This window comes from Chaetodon auriga, chromosome 6 (genome assembly GCF_051107435.1).
Source record: "Chaetodon auriga isolate fChaAug3 chromosome 6, fChaAug3.hap1, whole genome shotgun sequence".
Taxonomy (NCBI): domain Eukaryota; kingdom Metazoa; phylum Chordata; class Actinopteri; order Chaetodontiformes; family Chaetodontidae; genus Chaetodon; species Chaetodon auriga.
The window spans coordinates 26,696,695-26,716,801 of NC_135079.1; the positions used below are offsets into that span (position 1 = coordinate 26,696,695).

A 20,107-nucleotide genomic window follows, 5' to 3' on the forward strand; every position below is an offset into this window, starting at 1 on the left:
CGGCTAAGATTGACAGTAGACTTGTCCAACAGAGATTGACACTAGCTGACGCAACGTGGCGGCCGTACCAATGAGCAGCTGCCATGGGCGTGGTTACTGGCCTGTGCTGCCTTTACCGTCTTTGTGGTTGAGCAGCAACGTGGGCTATAGGAGTGTTTGGGAGCAGTAACTTATTCATTCTGCGAGAATAGAGATTTCTGTAAGTATTACCGTGTGCTTAAGTGCGGCTAAACAACATAACGTATACCGTAACATTCCGTAAAGTCGGTTTTTGGATAGAATTGTGTGCTGAAATATTCCTTTCACGGTGAACATATAGACCTGTCTGGCTAAGATTTAGCTAGCTAACGTCAGCTTGTCATGCCTTTGCCCAACATAGCAGTTTACAATCAGCTGACGATCTAAAATTGCAGCATTCCGGGTTTTAGAAGCAGTTTGATGATGTGTGACACGATGTGCACTATTTCATGACACCACTCCCTTTGCTGCTGTTCACAGCAGAGATGTGGAGGTAGCATGGGTGAGCTGATTTTAGTGAACACGAGAAACGGCTATTTTAGTCTATATTTGTGGATACAAAGAGCCCCACCAATGGTAAGGATGAAGAAACTAGTTTTGTAGTCAAAGTAGGCCTTAAACGTGCACAGTTTTCCCTTTGGTCACTGTATTCTTCTGTTGTCAATAATCGGATCCCGTTTTCTGGCTCACCAATGTCCCCAGTGAAGTCTGCCTCACATTAAACTTTCTTTAGAAAACAGTTTTTTTTTTCAAGCAGTTTGTTCTTCACCGAGGATAAAATTTCCATCCCATCACCCCAATGTCTCTACTTTCTCTGGTTGCTAACCGGGTGGTTTCGTAGTCAGGATGGGGCTGCAGCTGTTTACCGTCCGCTTGCTGACTCCAGAGAGCTGAAGGCACCAGCTGTGTGGTTTCCTTTGCCTGCAAGTTTACCAATGAGTCCACTAATGGGAATTCAATTGTGCTGCCTTTTAATTATGGACAACACACTGTTTTGTGTGATACTGTAGTTATGGCTCATGGTTATAAATTAAAAAATATTTTTGATTTGATTAATTGAATTCAGATCCTTCAAGGGCTTTTAAAGGCTTAACTTTTGCTTCATGCAATTTCAAAAGACTTTAAAAAGTGATTCCTTATTAGTATTACACTGGTCTTGATCTTCACTTGTTTGCACAGATTTGCTTGTCTCTATCTCAAACTTGCACTGAAATTAACTAGCAGCGTTTAGTAGTTCCCTGAGCACATGAGGGAAAAAAAAGCCTAAAACCCAAAGAACAGGAACAAGTTTTTTCCCGCCTTCTTTGACAGCTGCCTCTTGAAGCCCCCCAGGTACTGCATGGCAGCTCTGAGTATCAAACAGCACTGAAGCTTCATCTTACCAAACTGCATTAAGCTCTGTATATCCTGCGTGAGCAACCACTGCAGCCAGGGGTGCCCTGATTGCATTCAAGCCCTTATGGTTGTAGTTTAGATGTATTTTGGTTTACCAACAAAGTGTCTGTAAGTTGAGCAATTCAGTGATGACATACTGCAGTAATATTACAGTGCTACGTAAAACACATTCAGATTCAAAACTTCTTTGTCAGAATGTGCTCGGAGTCTTGTCAGCAGCGCCCTGCAGCATGAAAAGCCTCGCCTACCTCACAGGATTCCTGTGTTGCCGGTGGTTTCTGAAAAGAGCCAAAGGCTAATTTGTTGAAGGAAAATGACAGAGTAGAATATTTTAGTTAAGACTGCTTGTTAGGACACACTGTGCAAGCAGTCTTGACTATAGGTTGTAGCGCTGGGGATATGGAATTGAAAAAAATGATGACCATAAATTGAGTGACAGGAAAATAATTGCCAATAACTTTGATAATTGCATTATTATCTATTAAGCGTTTAAAACCAAAAATGTCAATGTCAATGTCTGCTCTTTTCAACTTCCAATTTCAGGTTTGCTGCCTTCAGGCTTTCTTCTGTTATTTTTTTGGAAATTGAATAACTTTGGGTTTTTGACTTTTGGTCATATAAACCAAGACGTGAAGTTTTGTGGGAAAATCCTTTACTTTAACCGCCCTAATTAGCATTTGTAAGAAATATATAAACATTCAGTTACTGGTTTCTAGCACATTATAATATAGTTGTAAACAGACATAAGTGTTGAATATAACGTTCTGTGGGCAGCATGGCCATCAACCAGCCCTGCTCTGTTGGTACCATTTCCCACAATGGCCTAATACAAACAGGTATGAAATGATAGCTGCCACTGTATAAACAGTACGACAAAATCTGTGATAGTTGGTAATTTCTATCCGCTTACACTATGGATGGTCACATCGCCCAAAAAAATCCTGCGTCTTAAGATAAGGTGTAAAGCTTAATTGTATGCTAGTGATCATGCAACCAACAATAGCACTCTCTGACCTGTGCTTTCCCCTTATTGTATTTCTATGTGTGTGCATTCAGAAGATGTTGTGTTGAAGTAAAGCAGTAGACCTTGGTGCAAATGACTGACTTACTAGAAAGTTTAAGGTGATAGTGTCATGACCGAACAACTTACTACAGTAATATTACTCACTGTGAAAATTGAAAAAGTGTTTCACAGAAATGGGAGACTGGCAGTTTCGTAGTGTGTCTGTTAACCTTGTTAAAAAGCCAGGTGAGCCTGGGAGACGGATCACACATTTTCCAAAAAGAGCTCTACATACAGTAAATGTATTCTCTATGATGACACTTCACAGTCGAGCTTTGTAATGTTCAGATGTCACGGAGAGCTGGGACATAAGAGACATCAGTCACTGGTCTCAGCAGCTCACTCAGCTCTTGAAGTTCAACTACAGAAGAATTCAACTACAGAACAGCTGTTGTGCAGCTGTGAACGTGGAAAAGACACAATCATCACTTTTAGTCAAAGGAATTTCACCATTTCAAATAACTGGAACTTTTTTGACTTTTTAATAAATCGATAGAGCAATTCTTTTTAATCAAACCAAGTAGTCCCCTCACTGGGCCCAGCTGCTTGGAGCTTAAGTTGCCACATGTTCAGACCACTTTCATTTTTCCCATTACTATGCCGTACTATTAATTTACATGGAAATGTTCATGCTGTCACTGTGGAACACAGTCAGGGACCCAGAGCAATTTAATCGGATACGGAGCTAAATTAAAAATGGCTGCCACCCTTGAGGGCTGCCGAAACATGCTTGATGGTTACAGTATTCATTTTCTTCTTTGTGTACTTTTGTTCAGAGCTGATTCGGAATGGACTCTTCTTTGAGTGCAGCTCAAATCCGCGAGAAGTTCATTGACTTCTTCCGTCGCCATGAGCACAAGTATGTCCACTCATCATCCACCATCCCGCTGGATGACCCCACCCTCCTTTTTGCCAATGCTGGCATGAACCAGGTATCTGTGCCTCTCTCCTTCAGCCAGCTCAGTTTTAAATACCCTCCTGTTTGCAGAATCTGTCTCTGAGCTGAAATTATACAATTCTTGGAGCAAAACTCAAATAGAACACACTAGACAATAGAAACTTACAAATCTGCTTCTTGTACCCTTTCCTCTTAGTTCAAGCCCATCTTTCTCAACACCATCGACCCGTCTCATCCTATGGCCAGGCTGAAGCGTGCCGCCAACACCCAAAAGTGTATTCGTGCAGGAGGCAAACACAACGACCTGGACGATGTGGGTAAAGATGTCTACCACCACACCTTCTTCGAGATGCTGGGGTCCTGGTCCTTTGGAGATTACTTTAAGGTATTACGCTGTTCTTTTCAGTTGTCACTTTTTTGTTACCTTAAAATTGACTGTTGTCCAATCATATCTACCATATCTAGCAAGGCACCAGCAGGCCTGTCAGGTATTTTTCTACATCTTGATGCACTATGCATGAACCTGGTATCTCAGGAGTTTGGCAGGTGGCATCTGAAGAGTACATCAAGAGTAAATGTGTGAGGAATGGATTCAACTTTGTCTTTTTCTGCTTAAGCAGAAGCTGCTAATGTTAGCATGTCTGGCTAACTTGCTCACCACCTGCAGTTGTAACAAAGCATTATGTCCAAAGGCAATGTGGATGTTAATTGCTTTGTACATTATTTTGTCGGGTAAGAGGTTATATTGGTAACATTCACACTGACACTGTGCAGAGATGCAATTGTATTTGAATTTAGAGTATTGAAAACAGCTCAGGCCTGTTCTTTGTTTTCGGGAAGTTCCACACTCAACTCCAGTCAGACTTGCCTTAGATACCATTGTGATTGCCAGACTTGTGGCTTAGTCGTACATTATGTACAAAAAATATATATCCAGATGAACAATACAAATTTAGATCCTGTCATAAATGACAAAAAAGATTTATGATTGATAAATATCATTTTCAGCGTCTTGGTGATACGTAACATTTTTCTTTATCTGATGTAAGTTAGCTAATTCTGAGAACCAGGACAATCATGTTTGCTTAAAATAAGGATAACGTATTGTGATATATCAGCTTGTCCACGTTTGTAACTAAGGCTCAACTCAACTCAACTCAACTCAACTTTATTTATATAGCACTTTAAAAAGCAGCCACAGCTGAAACAAAGTGCTGTACAACAATAAAAACAATAAAATAAGTAAAATAAAACAGAAATAAACACTAAAATGAATGTTTTATTGTTTTTAAAACAATCAAAAACAATAAAACAATAAATAAAAGCAACCCATAAAACACTAAAACAAGGCAGAGTCTCATGTGGGGTTGAAAGCCAAGGAATAAAAGTGTGTCTTAAGATGAGTTTTAAAAGTGGACAGGCTGTCAAAGAATGTTCTAAATTTGAATGTATAATCGAATTGTAAAAAAAATCTGTTGACGTCTGACATAAATCTCTTCAGCCAAAAGTAGGAGCCTGAAAACAATGGCCCTGAAATCATTTAAAGTCACATCAGTCATCAACATGGCTGATTCAGTGTGGAGAAATCATGAAGAAACTTGCTTCATTCATGTTAATTCTTTTGTGAATTTATTGAGACTCATAACCAATCATTTTTCTTCGCCACAATTTGGCCTGCACCTCTTTAACCGAGGTGTGTACTCTCTGTCGTACTCTGGAGCTGCTTTCTGTCACTCTTCTGTCCTGCTTTCCTTTCTGTGTCGTCTACTCATTCTGAATCTTCCCACCTCTCTCTGCAGCACCTGGCCTGTGAGATGGCCCTGGAGCTGCTGACCCTGGAGTTTGGTATTTCCAAAGACCGTCTGTATGTCACCTACTTTGGGGGTAATGCCGTTGCAGGCCTGGAGCCCGATCTGGAGTGCAAACAGATATGGATCGACCTAGGGTGAGTGCAGCTTGGGACGGAGATGTATCAGTGAAGACATTAGATAAAAGCATTTGCTTTTGGGATTCTTTGAGCAACTTTTATTTATCCCTGCCCCTGCCAGTCTTTTTTTAATCACCTGTATTATCCCATGGGAGTACCTAATACGTCCTTCACTAATCACTTACAGATCTCTTTTCACAGATCTTGCATTGTATCTCTACATGAATGGTGCAAAATAGGTACTGTCTGTCTGCCCCTGTTTAAAGTAATTACCTGATTTCGTGTGATCATTCCCTGAGGAACTGCCTCTCTTCTCCTCCCCCAGTCCCACTGAGCCACCACACCGCCTACAACAGCCTGGAAGATTCTCTCTCTCTCTCTCTCTCTCTCTCTCTCTCTCTCTCTCCCTCTCTCTCTCTCCCCATTTCTCCACCTCTTTTTGAGCCTAATTCATTTTCCCCTTAGTGTTTCAACAGTGTAGTTATCTACTATTTTTTGCACCAAGTCTCCTTCATGGGCAGGTCAGTGGCAACTCCTACGTGACAGATACAGGACCAGGTCCAAGGCCAAGGGGGCTGGGGGCCATGCATGCAAAGCAGCACATGACTCCCAGCACCCTGTTGTAATCAGTCAGACTTTTAGAAGTCCAAGCAGCAATGCGGCAATAACCCTGACCCCTACTTGGACCTCACCAAAAGTTTTTTTTGCTACAAAAACGATGCGAAGAAAACTAACCAAAATGGGTGGGTATGTTGCAAATTCTACCCAGTATAGTACAAAGAATTACAGCCAGTGACCTCAAGGTGGTGCTGTAATGAACAAGTTTACTTACTGGCAGTTTTCTCAAGAACATCTGCATCTTTGCTGGCAGAGAGAGAGAGACAGAGGCACAGAGAGACTTTGTTAAAAGTGACAGAGTGTCAGCTGTCTCATATGAACATCCGTGGGTTGAATGTGCTTGGGCACACATACGCTCATCTTCTGTATGAAATTGCTGTACCCTCACTAGGATTGCACCCATCTGGCAGTATCCGAGCTGCAAACTTTCCCGTGGAATTAACAGGAATTTATGGTAATGTACATAAAATAACAGGAAACAGTAATAAAATGGAAATATAGGAGTTATTTACTTACCCTGAATTCACCATTTATATGCAGATAGAAACAAACCTTTTCCCATATCATAAGAAGGCATAATCGTAAACCCTTCTCATAGAAGTGAAAAAATCAACACTTCAGTTAAATTGATCTTAAATGATTTGACTTATTTAACGAGAATGAATGAAAATTCATTAATTCAAACTCCTTAGCATGCTCAATCAAGCTGCATCTCACACAGCAAACTAGCAAAAACTAGCAGTGTTAACTTTCTTAACTTTGCTTTAGGCTGTTATCTGCTGGTTAGAATCAGAATCAGAATCAGAAAAAGCTTTATGGCCAAGTACGATTTTACACATACAAGGAATTTGTTTTGGTGAAATCGGTGTATGACACATCTACTAAAAATAAGCTATTAAAGAAGTACAAGTACAGTCTGTTTTTTCAGAAAGAAGTCCAAGCTGAGCATTAATGTAACGTATAGAGTTGTGTCTGTGTCAATGTGACAAGATGAGGCGGTGAGTGAAGAGTGTCGGGGGGGGGGGGGGGGTTCCGGGCCTTGTTGATAAACAAGAAATGGAAAAGACATTTATTCCAGTGATACTGTACCATCAAGTTTTGACTGAAAGCAGTCCGTTAGCTCCGACAGTGCAGTAGTGTTGGCAGCATGTGGGCTGCCCATGTGATGGGAGAAAACACTGTGCATGCAGAGGGCAATCCAGCAAAGCAATCCAGAATAAAATGAATGGTGATGGTGGGAGTAGATGAAGATTTTTTGTGTTGGTTCTTTATCGGCCAACAACAGATACATTTTTACATTTTTCATAAATTTTAAAAGTTGGCTTTATAGCGAGAAAAATGGTAGTCAGTGGGTGGTCTTTGAGTATGTGCACAGCCCTCTACCAGTTTGTTACTGCAGCCACAGTAAAGCACATTATTAATATGCTGCAACACTTGTCACAGTAATGACAGTAGTGCAACAGGAGACAACGAGAAAACTGTTGACCGGCCACCCCCACCTTCTAACAGAGTTGATTTAATTAGATCCTCCCTGTCTGCTCATGTGTGTTTCCCACAGGTTGGACGAGGCTCGCATCCTGCCAGGAAGCATGAAGGATAACTTCTGGGAGATGGGAGACACTGGTCCCTGCGGTCCGTGCAGCGAGATCCATTACGACCGCATTGGAGGAAGGGACGCCTCTCACCTGGTGAACATGGACGATCCCAATGTCCTGGAGATCTGGAACCTGGTGTTCATCCAGTTCAACAGGCATGACATTTAATGGAATTATAGGCAATGCTATACAGTAGTATTGTTTACACGTGTTTCGTATGTCTTCTTTATATTTGGAAATTAGACTGTAATTGACATGATTTATTAATGGGATTTACTGCGCAGTGCTTTTTACCTTTTTAAATATCTTGAAAGCAGCAATACAGCCAATTACATGCAGCTCTCCATTTGACAAAAAGCAACTGCAGCACGTACCTTGTCACTAAAACATTAATTGTGCCTCAAAATGACAGAATTTCAGTCATGGGGTTATATATTAAAGATTATAGCCCACCCAGTCCTTTTAACCTGTTCAAATACCTTTAAAGGCACAATACAACCCACTGAAATACACGTTTTCTATTTTGTGCAGTACATTCAGTGCATCAGCCAGAGCCATGCAAGAGCAGCTGTATTACTGCTTCTTTTTTCTTTCTTTTTTAAAATGTCTTTCTGATTCATTGTGTTTGTTTACAATCGCACATCTCATGGTCATGTCGTTGAGGCAGAAGTTGAGTTGAAGCCTCATCATCTCAGCTGGGCATTTCATGTGTACTGCAAAATTGAGAGTTTTCACATGCTTAACATATTTGTGAAAAACAGAAATTATTTTTCCATAGCCACACCTTGGTTTGAGAAAAAAGCATTCTTGGTGTTTTGACCTTAAGGAGAATATTCAAAATAGTCCAAAGCTTTCATGTGAATTGAACAAAACTGTATGATTCTCAACTACCAAACTGAAAAGCAAAACTGCTGAATCATTTCAGTCATTTCCTCAGCAGAACAATGGGTTATTTTGTTAAATTCAAACACACATAATAAGAACAACCTCTGCTCCCCTTTACAAGACTGCCTCGTCAAAAGTGCATGCACTCATTTACTGAGTAATAAATCTTTGTTTGTAACTATTGATTCTCGTCTCGCCTTGCTTAGAGAGTCTGAGACTGAGCTGAAGCCGCTGCCGAAGAAGAGCATTGACACAGGGATGGGTCTGGAGCGCCTGGTGTCCGTACTGCAGAACAAAATGTCCAACTATGACACAGACCTCTTCATCCCGTACTTCGAAGCCATCCAGAAGGTACTGAAATGCCTCAGATTTGTCTAACTGAATGGAAACATAATAGAAAAAACTCATTTGTCACCTAATGCAGACACAAGCTGGTACACTTCTAATGCAGAGGTCACACACCAATTTTTTTTCTGTACTGCCTGAAGCAGCTGGTTCCTCAGCACTGGAAGTTGACAACCATAATTGTAACATTAAACAAACATCAACATCAAGATTGTTGGCCCAAGAATCTGATGAGTAGGATTTGGTATTGACTTCTGCTGTGTCTGGTTTTCCCCATTAGACAGTTTTTAGCTGTAATATTTTTTCAGCATTCATGTACTGCTGAAGAAATTGAACACCCAGTCGGCCAAATAGCTTTTCAATCATTTGGGGTTTTATCCTACAATTCAAGGTACACACAAGTACAAGCACACAGCTGAGTACACTACAGCATTTGTAGAACTGAAATGCTAAATTGGTAAAAGCAATATTCCTGCTGGACTTGTGTGGCAGCAGTGTGCCCCAAAGTCCCTCCTGAGGTGATGCTAGAGACACAGTCATCTAATACTGTGATTCCAAACCATGGCTATGTGTAAAAATGAGGATTTAGCTCAAAGAAATGTATCAAATCATATACAAGTCAGATTAGAAATGCGTGAGGCTGATCTTTAGTATATTTATACACAATACAGGATAGACCTCTCACTGACCTAAGCCTTATGTCTGCTACTTCAGACTGAGACAGAGCCTGAACAGAAACAATTGAAGGATCATTATGTCTTGTCTTTGTGTAATTAATACTGTTAATTACGGCTCAGCTGAACACAATTGGAAAATGACAGAAGGTGGTGACAAAGGGTGGACATCAGAGAAAAAAGACTGGGAACCACTGATATGATATGCAGTTTAAACATCATTTTCCTTTCAGGGTACAGGTGCTCGACCTTACACCGGTAAAGTAGGTGCTGATGATGCTGACGGTATTGACATGGCCTACCGTGTGCTGGCTGACCACGCCCGCACCATCACCATTGCCCTATCAGACGGCGGTCGGCCTGACAACACAGGAAGAGGGTGAGACATGAACATTTCAGAGCTGAAAAATGAGCGAATTACAAAGCTGAAACAAATATCAGCGTAGACCCATCTGTAGCAAGTGGAGCACGGTATACTATAATTTGTGTGTGTGCAACACACTTTATTTGACTGTTTTGGGTTTGAGAAAATGAAAATGTTGTACATGCTTGACAGTTGCTAGTGTGCTGAAGGTACTTTGTATTTCCAAAATCGTAATCTTTGATAAATACACCATAGAGTTTGTACACTACATGTTGATTTGCAGTTCATTGTTAATACTTCATTCTAATGTTTTGTTGTTTCCATCATGTTTAGCTATGTGTTGAGGAGGATTCTGCGTCGTGCAGTTCGTTATTCCCATGAGAAGCTGGGAGCTCAGAGAGGCTTTTTTGCCTCTCTGGTGGATGTGGTGGTCGATTCGCTGGTGAGCTGCTTTAAATTTGATTTGAGACTTGTGTAGATACCTTGTATTTTTTCATTTATTGTACAAAATGTGCACATCTGTCACTAGTAAACACAACAGAAACTTCCAATATCCAGTTCATAACTGGTGCCATAAATGGTGACATCTGTGTTTCTTTTTTACTCTTCTCTCTTCTACTATTCCTCTTTATTTCTTCTGTAATCTAATGGAATCTCTCTGCTCCTCCCTCTCCATCCCTCTCTTGCCCCATCGTCGCTCACTTCTTTGTTCACTCTCACGCTCTAGGGTGATGCGTTCCCAGAGTTGAGGAAAGATCCAGAAATGGTGAAGGACATTATTAATGAGGAGGAAGGGCAGTTCCTCAAAACCCTCAGCAGGGGACGCCGTATCCTCGATAGGAAGATCACAAGTCTGGGAGACTGCAAGACCATCCCAGGTGAGACAGGCTTAACAAGAAGCATTAACACTGCACCTACACTCATCATTTAGTGGAGGGATCTTAGGTTTATTTCTAGATATAATTTGCAAGTAAACTGCTTCAAAAGAACAGTTTTTAATCCCCTCTGCTCACCACCCACGTCACTCCCTCTTTCCATTGCTCTGTTTTTTTCTTTCATCCACCTGTCTGACCATCACACGTCAGGTTTCAAATGTTTATTAGTCAATATTTAAAAATTGTTGTCTGCATTTTCTTTTTATTTATTTGTCCTTTGTCTGAAGGGGTGACAGCATCGTTGTGTTCTTACCCAAAATGAGATGCTACTGCTGCTAATGCCAAAGTGCGATTCTAAATCTTTTTATATCACCATAGATTTAAAACAATAGCTGTTACACCACTTCCACCAATAGCCTACTCAGCTGCTCCTGACCGCAGACAGTTAACATACCATTTTTTTCTGGCGTTTTTCTGTCAATTTCTTGCATTTTTCACCCTTATGAACAACAACATTTGGTATCTGATAAAAGCTCCTCCTGTTTTTTTTTGATTTGATTGATCTGAGCAACTGTAAACGATGCAAAACAGGCATTTTGACTGTGAGTCATCATGTCCAGCTCTTCATACCTGACACTATCTGCTATTGTGATGGTTACCGGTTCTTGTTCTGGGAGACTGCTGTGGACTGCTCTTGGATCCACTAGCCACTAGCATATGGGGAAAAGAAGCTTTCCCCATATGCTCGTCCAGTAGCTTTCAGTCTCAGTACTTTATATATGTAGCAACTTTAAACCTGAGTCAAATTCTTTGTATGTGTACACATTCTTGGCCAAAATATCAAGCATATCAAGCAACTTTTTTCTCCCACTGCCTGTGTGTCCAGGTGATACAGCATGGCTGTTGTATGACACATATGGCTTCCCTCTGGACCTGACCGCCCTCATCGCAGAGGAGAAAGGCATGGCTGTGGACAGGACTGCCTTTGAAGAGGAGAAGAAGGCAGCGCAGGTGAGGGGACAGAAGGAAGGGCAGAGGAAACGTGAAGGAAACTAGGGAGTGAAGAATATTTACTGACTCTTTGAATTTTCCTTGACTGTTCTATGAGGGGAAACTCCACCAAACAGTGTTTCATGTCCATTCCTGTGGGTACATTATTTTGCCTTGTATCAGCGTTCTCTAGCGTTGCACTGTAAGTCAAAATCAGGAGCTATGCATCTGCAGTTTAAAGTAAACCCTCATTAACTTCATAGTCCTGTAATAATCCCTTGCTGCTGATTTTACAAAACCATTTGATTACTTTCTTAGTTTCCTGCAGCTTCAGGCTGCTGTCAGACTGCTGTCCAGCACATCCCAGTGAACTGTCTGTATACATGCTGGCTCTGCAGTTCTGATCCCTGCCAGATGGTGGAGTTTGATGCTTTATTCCTTCATAGTTCCTCCTACCCTGTAATGTACACTCCATGTATCAGGCACAATCTAAGGTATACAATACAATACACTTTGTGAAGCTTGTAAAATTTGTTTTTTGTTGAGGTCAGAGTATGAACATCATATTAAAATGAACATCTGAATATCAACACAAAGTGAACATTATCAGTTTTACAAAGACAGGATGCACTCCAGGGCTGAGGTGCTGAATTACATGAGATTGTGCAGGTGAGCCTAATGAAATAAACTTCACCGTGAAAATGTTCTTGCAGTTCTCATCATCCAAGTGAGAGAGCCCAGATTCCTGTGAAAGTACGCACAGTTTTCTTATTAGGCATGTAGGCTGGAGTGTTGTTGTCTGTATGCACTTGATTAAACAAAGCCAATTCATGGAGGAAAAATGCATTTGAAGGAAACCAGCAAATATAGATTTTTGTTGATTGGATATAGTCAGGTTCAGACTGAGAAAAGCTCTCTAGCCTTTATTTACCCAGTTTAAAATCACCTTTATCCAGTTAAGAAAATAAATCACAGATTAGGTAAATAAAACTATCATTTGTTTTGATTATCAGTAATTCTGTAGTTGTGTCACTTTTTCATTTAATGTTTCCTTAATTTCTCTTTAGTTTGTGTCCACTGAACTGAGCATGTGTTCTATTTAAGTGTCAAGTTCAGTGTTGTAGATTTTGTGTTTATAACTGAATAACAACACACGTTTGTGTGTGTGTAGCTGAAGTCCCAGGGTAAGGGCGCAGGAGACGAGGACCACATCATGTTGGACATTTATGCCATTGAAGAGCTGAGAAACAAAAACATCCCCACAACAGATGACTCTCCCAAATACAAATACACCGCGGACGAAAACGGCAAATATGGTGTGTGAGTCACATCCTCACAAACAGACCTGAAGCTCATCTCCAGAGGCTGTAGTTTCAGGACATCGATGCACTAACTGTCATCCTGTTTGCATGTCTAGAATTTGAGCAGGCCTCAGCCACAGTGCTGGCCCTGCGCCGTGACCGCGCCTTCTGCGATGAAGTGACCACAGGTCAGGAGTGCGGTGTGCTGCTGGACCAGACGTCCTTCTACGCCGAGCAGGGCGGACAGACATTTGATGAGGGCTACATGCTTCGCGAGGACGACAGCACAGGGGATGTAAGTGTGGCAAAAATCAAGAAAACTATAAAGAAAAGCAGATGTGTGTGTGTTTCTCAGTGGTTTGGAACAAACTCCAGTGATGCTGTTTGAGCGAGTTTTGTAAAAACACCATGAGGTATGAGGCATTAGAAAGCCCTCGATAAGGTGATGCTGTTTTTCTAAACTAAACAGTGCTCACATCACCGGTAAAACAAAAATCCAGCTTTCTGCCAGAGCTAAAATGAAATCACCTTTTGTTGACTTTTTTTTTTTTGTGGAGAAATGGTAATTACACTAACAGTCACAGTTGGTGTTTAACATTTGTTTAAACAGGACTGATGGGTCTGATAGCTGGAGGAAAGAACAAAAGACCCTCTGCTTGGTAACACAGGCTGCCAAATGAAATGTCACAACTCTGACAGGAGAAAAGATGAAAGATGATAAATTGTTCTCATCTGTCTCATGAGAGAGAACCTGAATAGCTGAAAACACGTCCATATCACAGTTTGCAGAAGACCATCTACAACAATCCACTCAGCTGTCAGTCTTTTGTACGTCTTGATAATTTTTCTGAATAATCGTCATTTTTGCGAAAACTGTGAAGGCTTGCTTCTGCCTTGACTCGTCTTTATGTCCTCTTCTGTGTCCAACACCATTTCTTAAAGCAAAAAAAGCTCTGTATTTCTGTGTGTGTATTTGATCTCCAAATGCTACAACAGAACACACACACAATGCATTAGCCAGCTGTCGGACTAAGCTAACAGGATTTTTCCAGTGTTTCGTGCAGAACAAACATGTCTAACCCTGCTGTCTCTCTGCCTTTCTTTCTGTCTTTGCAGCGGATGGAGTTCACCGTCAAGAACACGCAGGTCCGAGGAGGTTACATTCTCCACGTAGGGACGGTCTATGGCACGCTGAAGGTTGGAGACCATGTTACCTTACGTGTAGATGAGGTGAGAACACAAGCAGGATTTGAAGTCTATTTTTCCATGGTATTAAGTAGCCCGTCATATGTGATATTGTTCATGATCAGTCAATTAAATGTCATGAAAATCAGTTTTAGGACTCATTTTCAGGATCTGTTCCTGTGGCTCAAGCTCTGACTTGTTTATCTGACAAATATCTGTTTGTATTTGCTTCCCAGGCTCGCCGCAGGCCCATCATGAGCAACCACACCGCCACACACATCTTGAACTTTGCCCTGCGGGGGGTTTTGGGGGAGGCAGACCAGAGGGGCTCCTTGGTTGCAGCTGACCGCTTGCGGTTTGACTTCACTGCTAAAGGTGCCCTGAGCACGGGGGAAGTCCGGCGCACTGAGGAGATCGCTTGCGCCTTGATAAAAGAAGCTAAGGTCAGAGGGGGAAGACATGTGGAATAATTACACACCTGAGAGACGTTTTTGGATATGTTTTTACTCTGAATGATGTTGATGTACCTCAGCTGTTTAAACTAAGCGACGTTCGGTTAGTTTAAAGGTTTCATCTGACTGATCAGTTGACAGTTCTTTCTCTACACGCTTTGCTCTCTCCAGACGGTGTACGCCATGGAAGCCCCACTCGCTAAAGCCAAGGCCATTCAGGGTCTGCGTGCCGTGTTTGATGAGACCTATCCTGACCCTGTGCGAGTCGTGTCTATTGGTATCCCCGTTGAGGACCTGCTGAAGGACCCTGACAGTGCTGCTGGTTCTCTCACCTCCATCGAGTTTTGTGGTGGAACGTGAGTGTGGCGCTTGATCCTATTTCTCATGCATTTCTACTTAGGTGTGACAGAGGAAGCAAAACCAGCCCATCATGGTGCATGTAGAGTCACCATCTTAGTCCTCTTGTTTTCACTGAGTTAGTAAAATGACGAAAGAATGTGTCGATAATGAACAAGAGATTGAAGATGCTCCATCAACTTTCAGAGCTGACATCAGGCAACGTTTTGGTTTTCCCATATCAAGAACTGATAATGGCCAAAAGGAAACTGACAAATGAACAATGGAAATAGTCAAAGTAATGTTTTGATTCTTAAACTAGTTTGTGTTCTGTCCAAAGGCGTAATGTGGTATCTTCATGGTTTCTTTTGTAACTAATATGTTGGTTTTATGGCAATTATTTTTTTAGGGAAAGATCATTAGATTCAACTTTATCGTCATCGTCAGAGTGCAACTTATCTAACTCTTCTAATAAGTGGAATTACTTTTCTATTATTACGACCCTTCTGTCACATAGTTTGCGAACCCTTTTCTTCTGAGCTTCTGCAGCTTCTGTTGGATTTCGCTGCCATGTGGCTTCATCAGCTGATTCAGCCTCACAGCTTCTCCACTCATGCTCCATAAAGTAACTGTGTGTCATTGCACATAATGATTTTGCTTGTTTTTGTTGATTGTGTTTCTGTAAAGGTTCACAAATGTTTGTGAAAACGAATAAAAAAACAAAATGGAAATGTTAGCACTTTTGGTACATGAGCTCCTGCTCATGTACTTGTTCACCGTTAGAGCTGAAGGTTACATCCACAGCGGAGGTGTGGAAAGTGGAAGCTATGAATTGACTTTGTGGGTCTTTGTGGTGACACGCGTCCCTGGCAGAGAAGGCTTGAAACATTTTGTAGAACTCAATCCAGCAATTAGATTTGCTTCACTGACGTTAACATGCCAGGATGCCCGTACTCTAATCCAGATTTGAGTCCTGTCAGAGTCTCAGTGATTTCCTTGCTGTGTTGTGCGTGTACAGGTGTTGTGGAAGGTCCTGATTTAAGCACACATTTGCATGAAGCTTGTTTTTTAATCGCGTATCCCAACATTTTATGCTGCTTCAGGATTGAAAACATTCCACTTCAGTAAACGGATATAGTCTTTGATGTTGTTTTAATCTGCAGCCTCTTCAAAGAATCCCTCTTCCTGCTGTTGTTTTGTAATGTTTTCTCTCCTGCTTGTGTTTCTTCCTCTCTCCGCTCTCCGTCTCAGCTGCCTCCCACACTCGTGTAATGCTGTTCATAATGTTCTGTTGGTTTCTGTTATCTGCAGCCATCTGCAGAACTCGGGTCACGCCGCGCCGTTTGTCATCGTCTCAGAGGAGGCCATCGCTAAGGGCATCCGTCGCATTGTTGCTGTGACAGGAGCAGAGGCCCAGAAGGTCAGGATACACACACACACACACACACACACACACACACACACACACACACATACACACACACTCAAACTCAGGCACTTGCCTCCAGCATTATGCTCATATACACAGTTATCCACCCACATTCACATAGAAAAGAGTTGAGCAAACCTTTTAAAGAAAGAAGATTGATTTAATATTCCTGTGGTGTTTGCCTCTGCCTGAAATTCAGTGGTTACTTGTTGTTGTGTGCTGATGGTCAAATAGTCAGGGATTTTCTTGCCACTCTTGACAGAAGAACCTAGCTGGTTATGAGAACGTGTCTCAGACTGGGGGACTACATGTCTTATTTGGGTCCCTGGTGAGAAAAGCAGCCTGGTGATGAAACTTTAATGAAGCTTGTTCTTAACTTCTGGTGAACTTGGAGGTAGAAAGGAGTATTTTGCATTTTTTCCCTTTATCCAGGCCCAGAGGACAAATTAGCATTTACTATTTTTAGGTGACAATTACAGCTTGAGCCTCCTCCTTTTGTCTTTTCCTTATCCTTCTCACTTCCACCACTCTGCTTCTCTTTCTCTCCCTGCACTTTCGACTCTTTGCCCTTGTCCCTTGTCTCATGCCTCTGTGTCTCACGTTCACCAGGCCCAGAGGAAAGCTGACTCTCTGCACCAGTCTTTGTCTGCACTGGCAGACAAGGTGAAGCAGCAGACTGCTCCGAACAAGGACATTCAGAAAGAAATCGCTGACATGACGGAGGTAAATGCCATTTTTGTGCCGCAACAAACGTCCCAACAGAACAACTCTGTGCTTTGGTACTAACATGTCCGTCCTCTCTGCAGTCAATAGGCACGGCTGTGATCTCCCAATGGTGGAAGGACGAGATGAGGGAAACCCTGAAGGGCCTGAAGAAGGTCATGGATGACCTGGACCGCACCTATAAGGGTGACATCCAGAAGAGAGTCCTGGAAAAGACCAGCGAGGTTATTGAAGGCAGCCCTAACCAACCACTGCTCATCATGGAGATGGAGACGGGAGCCTCAGCTAAGGTGAGAGTCCATCAGGGTTTATAACAACCTCCAAAGTCAAATGTATTGAAAAACAGACTGAAAGTATGTCACTGAATTTGTTTCTACTCATTTAGATTTTTTTTGTTCTATCTGAATTGACATATTGCCTAAAGTAAGACCCTACACACGCAAGGGAAATCTATAATCCAAACCCCACGACTTCATATGCATTGGGAAGGAAAATAAATGAAAAGTGCAAACAGTATTAAAAAGTGGTTTATCTCTTCAGTAGTGCACATTTTCTCAGGCAGTCTCGGGCGTTATCTCACTGTTAATGCCATGGGACCAAATCAGCGCCGTGGCCCATTAATTCTGACCTTGAGACATCAATAGTGCTGATTAGGAGACATTTTTTCTTTCTTCCCATTCTGTTTCTACTCTCCCCCTCCTCCTATCCTTCTTTTTTTCCTCCTTACATTTATCCTTCACCTCTTCTATCCTTTCGTCTTTCTCAGGCACTGAATGAGTCACTGAAGCTCCTGAAGTCGCACTCACCTCAGACTGCTGCGATGCTCTTCACTGTTGACCCAGATGCCGGCAAGATCACCTGCCTGTGTCAAGTCCCACAGGTAATGCGCCCATTCATTCAGTCATACAGTGTGCTGGAAGCCTTTCAGGGCAGCACCTTTGAGAGATCTCACCCTAATCACCCCTCCTCTCTCCAGGATGTGGCCAAACGCGGTCTGAAGGCCAATGAGTGGGTGCAGGAGTTGTGCCCCCTGCTGGATGGCAAAGGGGGCGGCAAGGACACATCAGCTCAGGCCACGGGCAGAAACACAAAGTGCCTGCAGGAGGCGCTAGAGATGGCTAACGAGTTTGCACGTCTTAAACTGGGAGAAAACTAAAAGGAGAGAGGAAGAGGAGGAAATGAAGCTGCAAACATAAGTTGGGGAGTAAAGTGGAAGTAAGGTGCTGGTTGACAAGTCGAAGTTACACATCACCCAACGGTAAACTTTCCCGCCTCCATTTCCTCTTCTCTTTTCTTCTCCCTTTGAATCAGAAAAGATTAGAAAACAAACAGAACTCGGGTTTCTCGCTCCCGCCTTGTTGACAGATGACCACTGACACTCAGCCAGCTGTAAATGAGACACTTGTATATTTATTTCACCAATGCTAGCTGACTTTCCCCAGTGGAAATCATTTCTGTGAAAATTGCTTGTATATATAGACAGATCCTGTCATGCAGTTAAGAGAGAGTACAGCAGATGCTTAGAGAAATTACGTTTAGTGTGTCCGCTTCCTTATTGCATGCTTGTGTACAGAGGAAAAGGGGGTGAACTTTTGTTTGATTTAGCCTCCTGCAAGTACTGTACAGCTCAGATAAAGCAACAAAAACTGTAGTTTCAGCATCAGACTCCAGTTCTGAATATGACATTGGCTGGTGTTAAACTTCCATCCTTCCTAGGTGTCTGTGTTTCATCTCACTGTCGTCCTGTTTATTTGAATACAAAGCACTTTGTCTTTCCCTCTGGTTCAGGGCTGCTTTAAACTGAAACCTCTGACTTCCCGTACCACTTAAGCTGAGCCTCAGAAAGAAAAGGGAAAAGTCAGTCCAGCTCTTCAATGATTTAGGCACAGTATACACAGTTTGTCCTTTGTTGGCTGAAAGTTTATGACCTGATCTCTGAGCAGTGGCTCCATCCATCTGTGCGAGTGAAAGCCTGAGTTCTCTCATTTGATTGGCTGGACTTGAGCCTTGCACACAGTAGGTGTATCATAGTCTTTCTTTTCAAATAAGCCATTACATGGTATAAGTCAGCAGGTTTAATTTAGTAAATTAACAGTTTATTAACTGTGCAAAATAGTCATGAATGTGTCCAAGAATTAATCTGTCAATTCATTTTGCTGACATTTAATATGGATTGAATGCAGAATGTTGCAAATGTCTCTCTTCATTGTAGCTGTTCATGTCAGGGAAATGTCACATTATGGAAATTAAATAAATATAACCGGCAAATGCCATGTGTCTCCCTTGTTCTTTTCAATTATGATGATATATTTAAGGCTATTTCGTGGTGCTTCTGTTGTGAACAGACAGACAGAGGTGGCCAGCTATGGATCAGTGAACAGAAAGGATTGAGGTATAAGCTCCATAGCGAGTTCCTGAACCATCTATTATTACACTGTTGGTTTAAAGAGAGGGACTGTGTGTACTTTGTTCAGGACAGATGTTGCCCTTACAGTAGCAGTATTGGTAATTTATTGATAATAATAAATTATTTTTATTTCAGGGGTTTTCGGGTCAAACCCACAGCCATCCAACCACCAAACCACAGTGACTTCATGAAACCCATTTGGGCCATAACTCAACAATTCATTTGCTAATTATGATAAAGATGTGATCCAAAAGGTCAAAGGTCAGCTTCACTGTAACATCCTAACCTTGCCATTATTCTATGACTTGACTCAGGAGCAGAAGGGCAGATTCGTGAAGCATTCTCGCTTTATAATTTGTAGCTTCTTTGCAGCAGCATCCATATTTGAAGCATTGTAGTCCACCGCTGGCTCATTGGTTCTGCTGACATTGAGCTTCAGGTGATTGTTGTTGCACCATGTGATGAAGCTCTCCATCAGTCCTCTGTGCTCCTCTGTAGAAAAATGTAGCCAAAAAAATACACTGGACACATTTTACATACCTTCACAGTCTTCACTACATATGTTATGTGAGTGTGGACAGACATGGATGTAAACTGCTGGTTGACGGAGGCATACCATCACAAGGT

General features: G+C 42.0%; 1 protein-coding gene across 1 annotated transcript; it reads left to right on the top strand.

Annotated features, from left to right (window-relative positions):
• Positions 1-103: 103 nt before the first annotated feature.
• LOC143322465 (alanine--tRNA ligase, cytoplasmic-like) lies at positions 104-19,344 on the top strand. The gene is made up of 20 exons (XM_076733677.1): positions 104-199; positions 3,253-3,408; positions 3,571-3,759; positions 5,174-5,319; positions 7,478-7,669; positions 8,606-8,750; positions 9,652-9,797; positions 10,116-10,224; positions 10,510-10,660; positions 11,544-11,668; positions 12,819-12,963; positions 13,065-13,243; positions 14,065-14,178; positions 14,370-14,576; positions 14,757-14,941; positions 16,233-16,341; positions 16,960-17,073; positions 17,157-17,363; positions 17,840-17,953; positions 18,050-19,344. Exons 2-20 carry the CDS (start codon positions 3,265-3,267, stop codon positions 18,227-18,229), a joined length of 2,901 nt encoding a protein of 966 aa, XP_076589792.1. The 5' UTR covers positions 104-199; positions 3,253-3,264; the 3' UTR covers positions 18,230-19,344.
• The last annotated feature ends 763 nt before the right edge of the window (positions 19,345-20,107 follow it).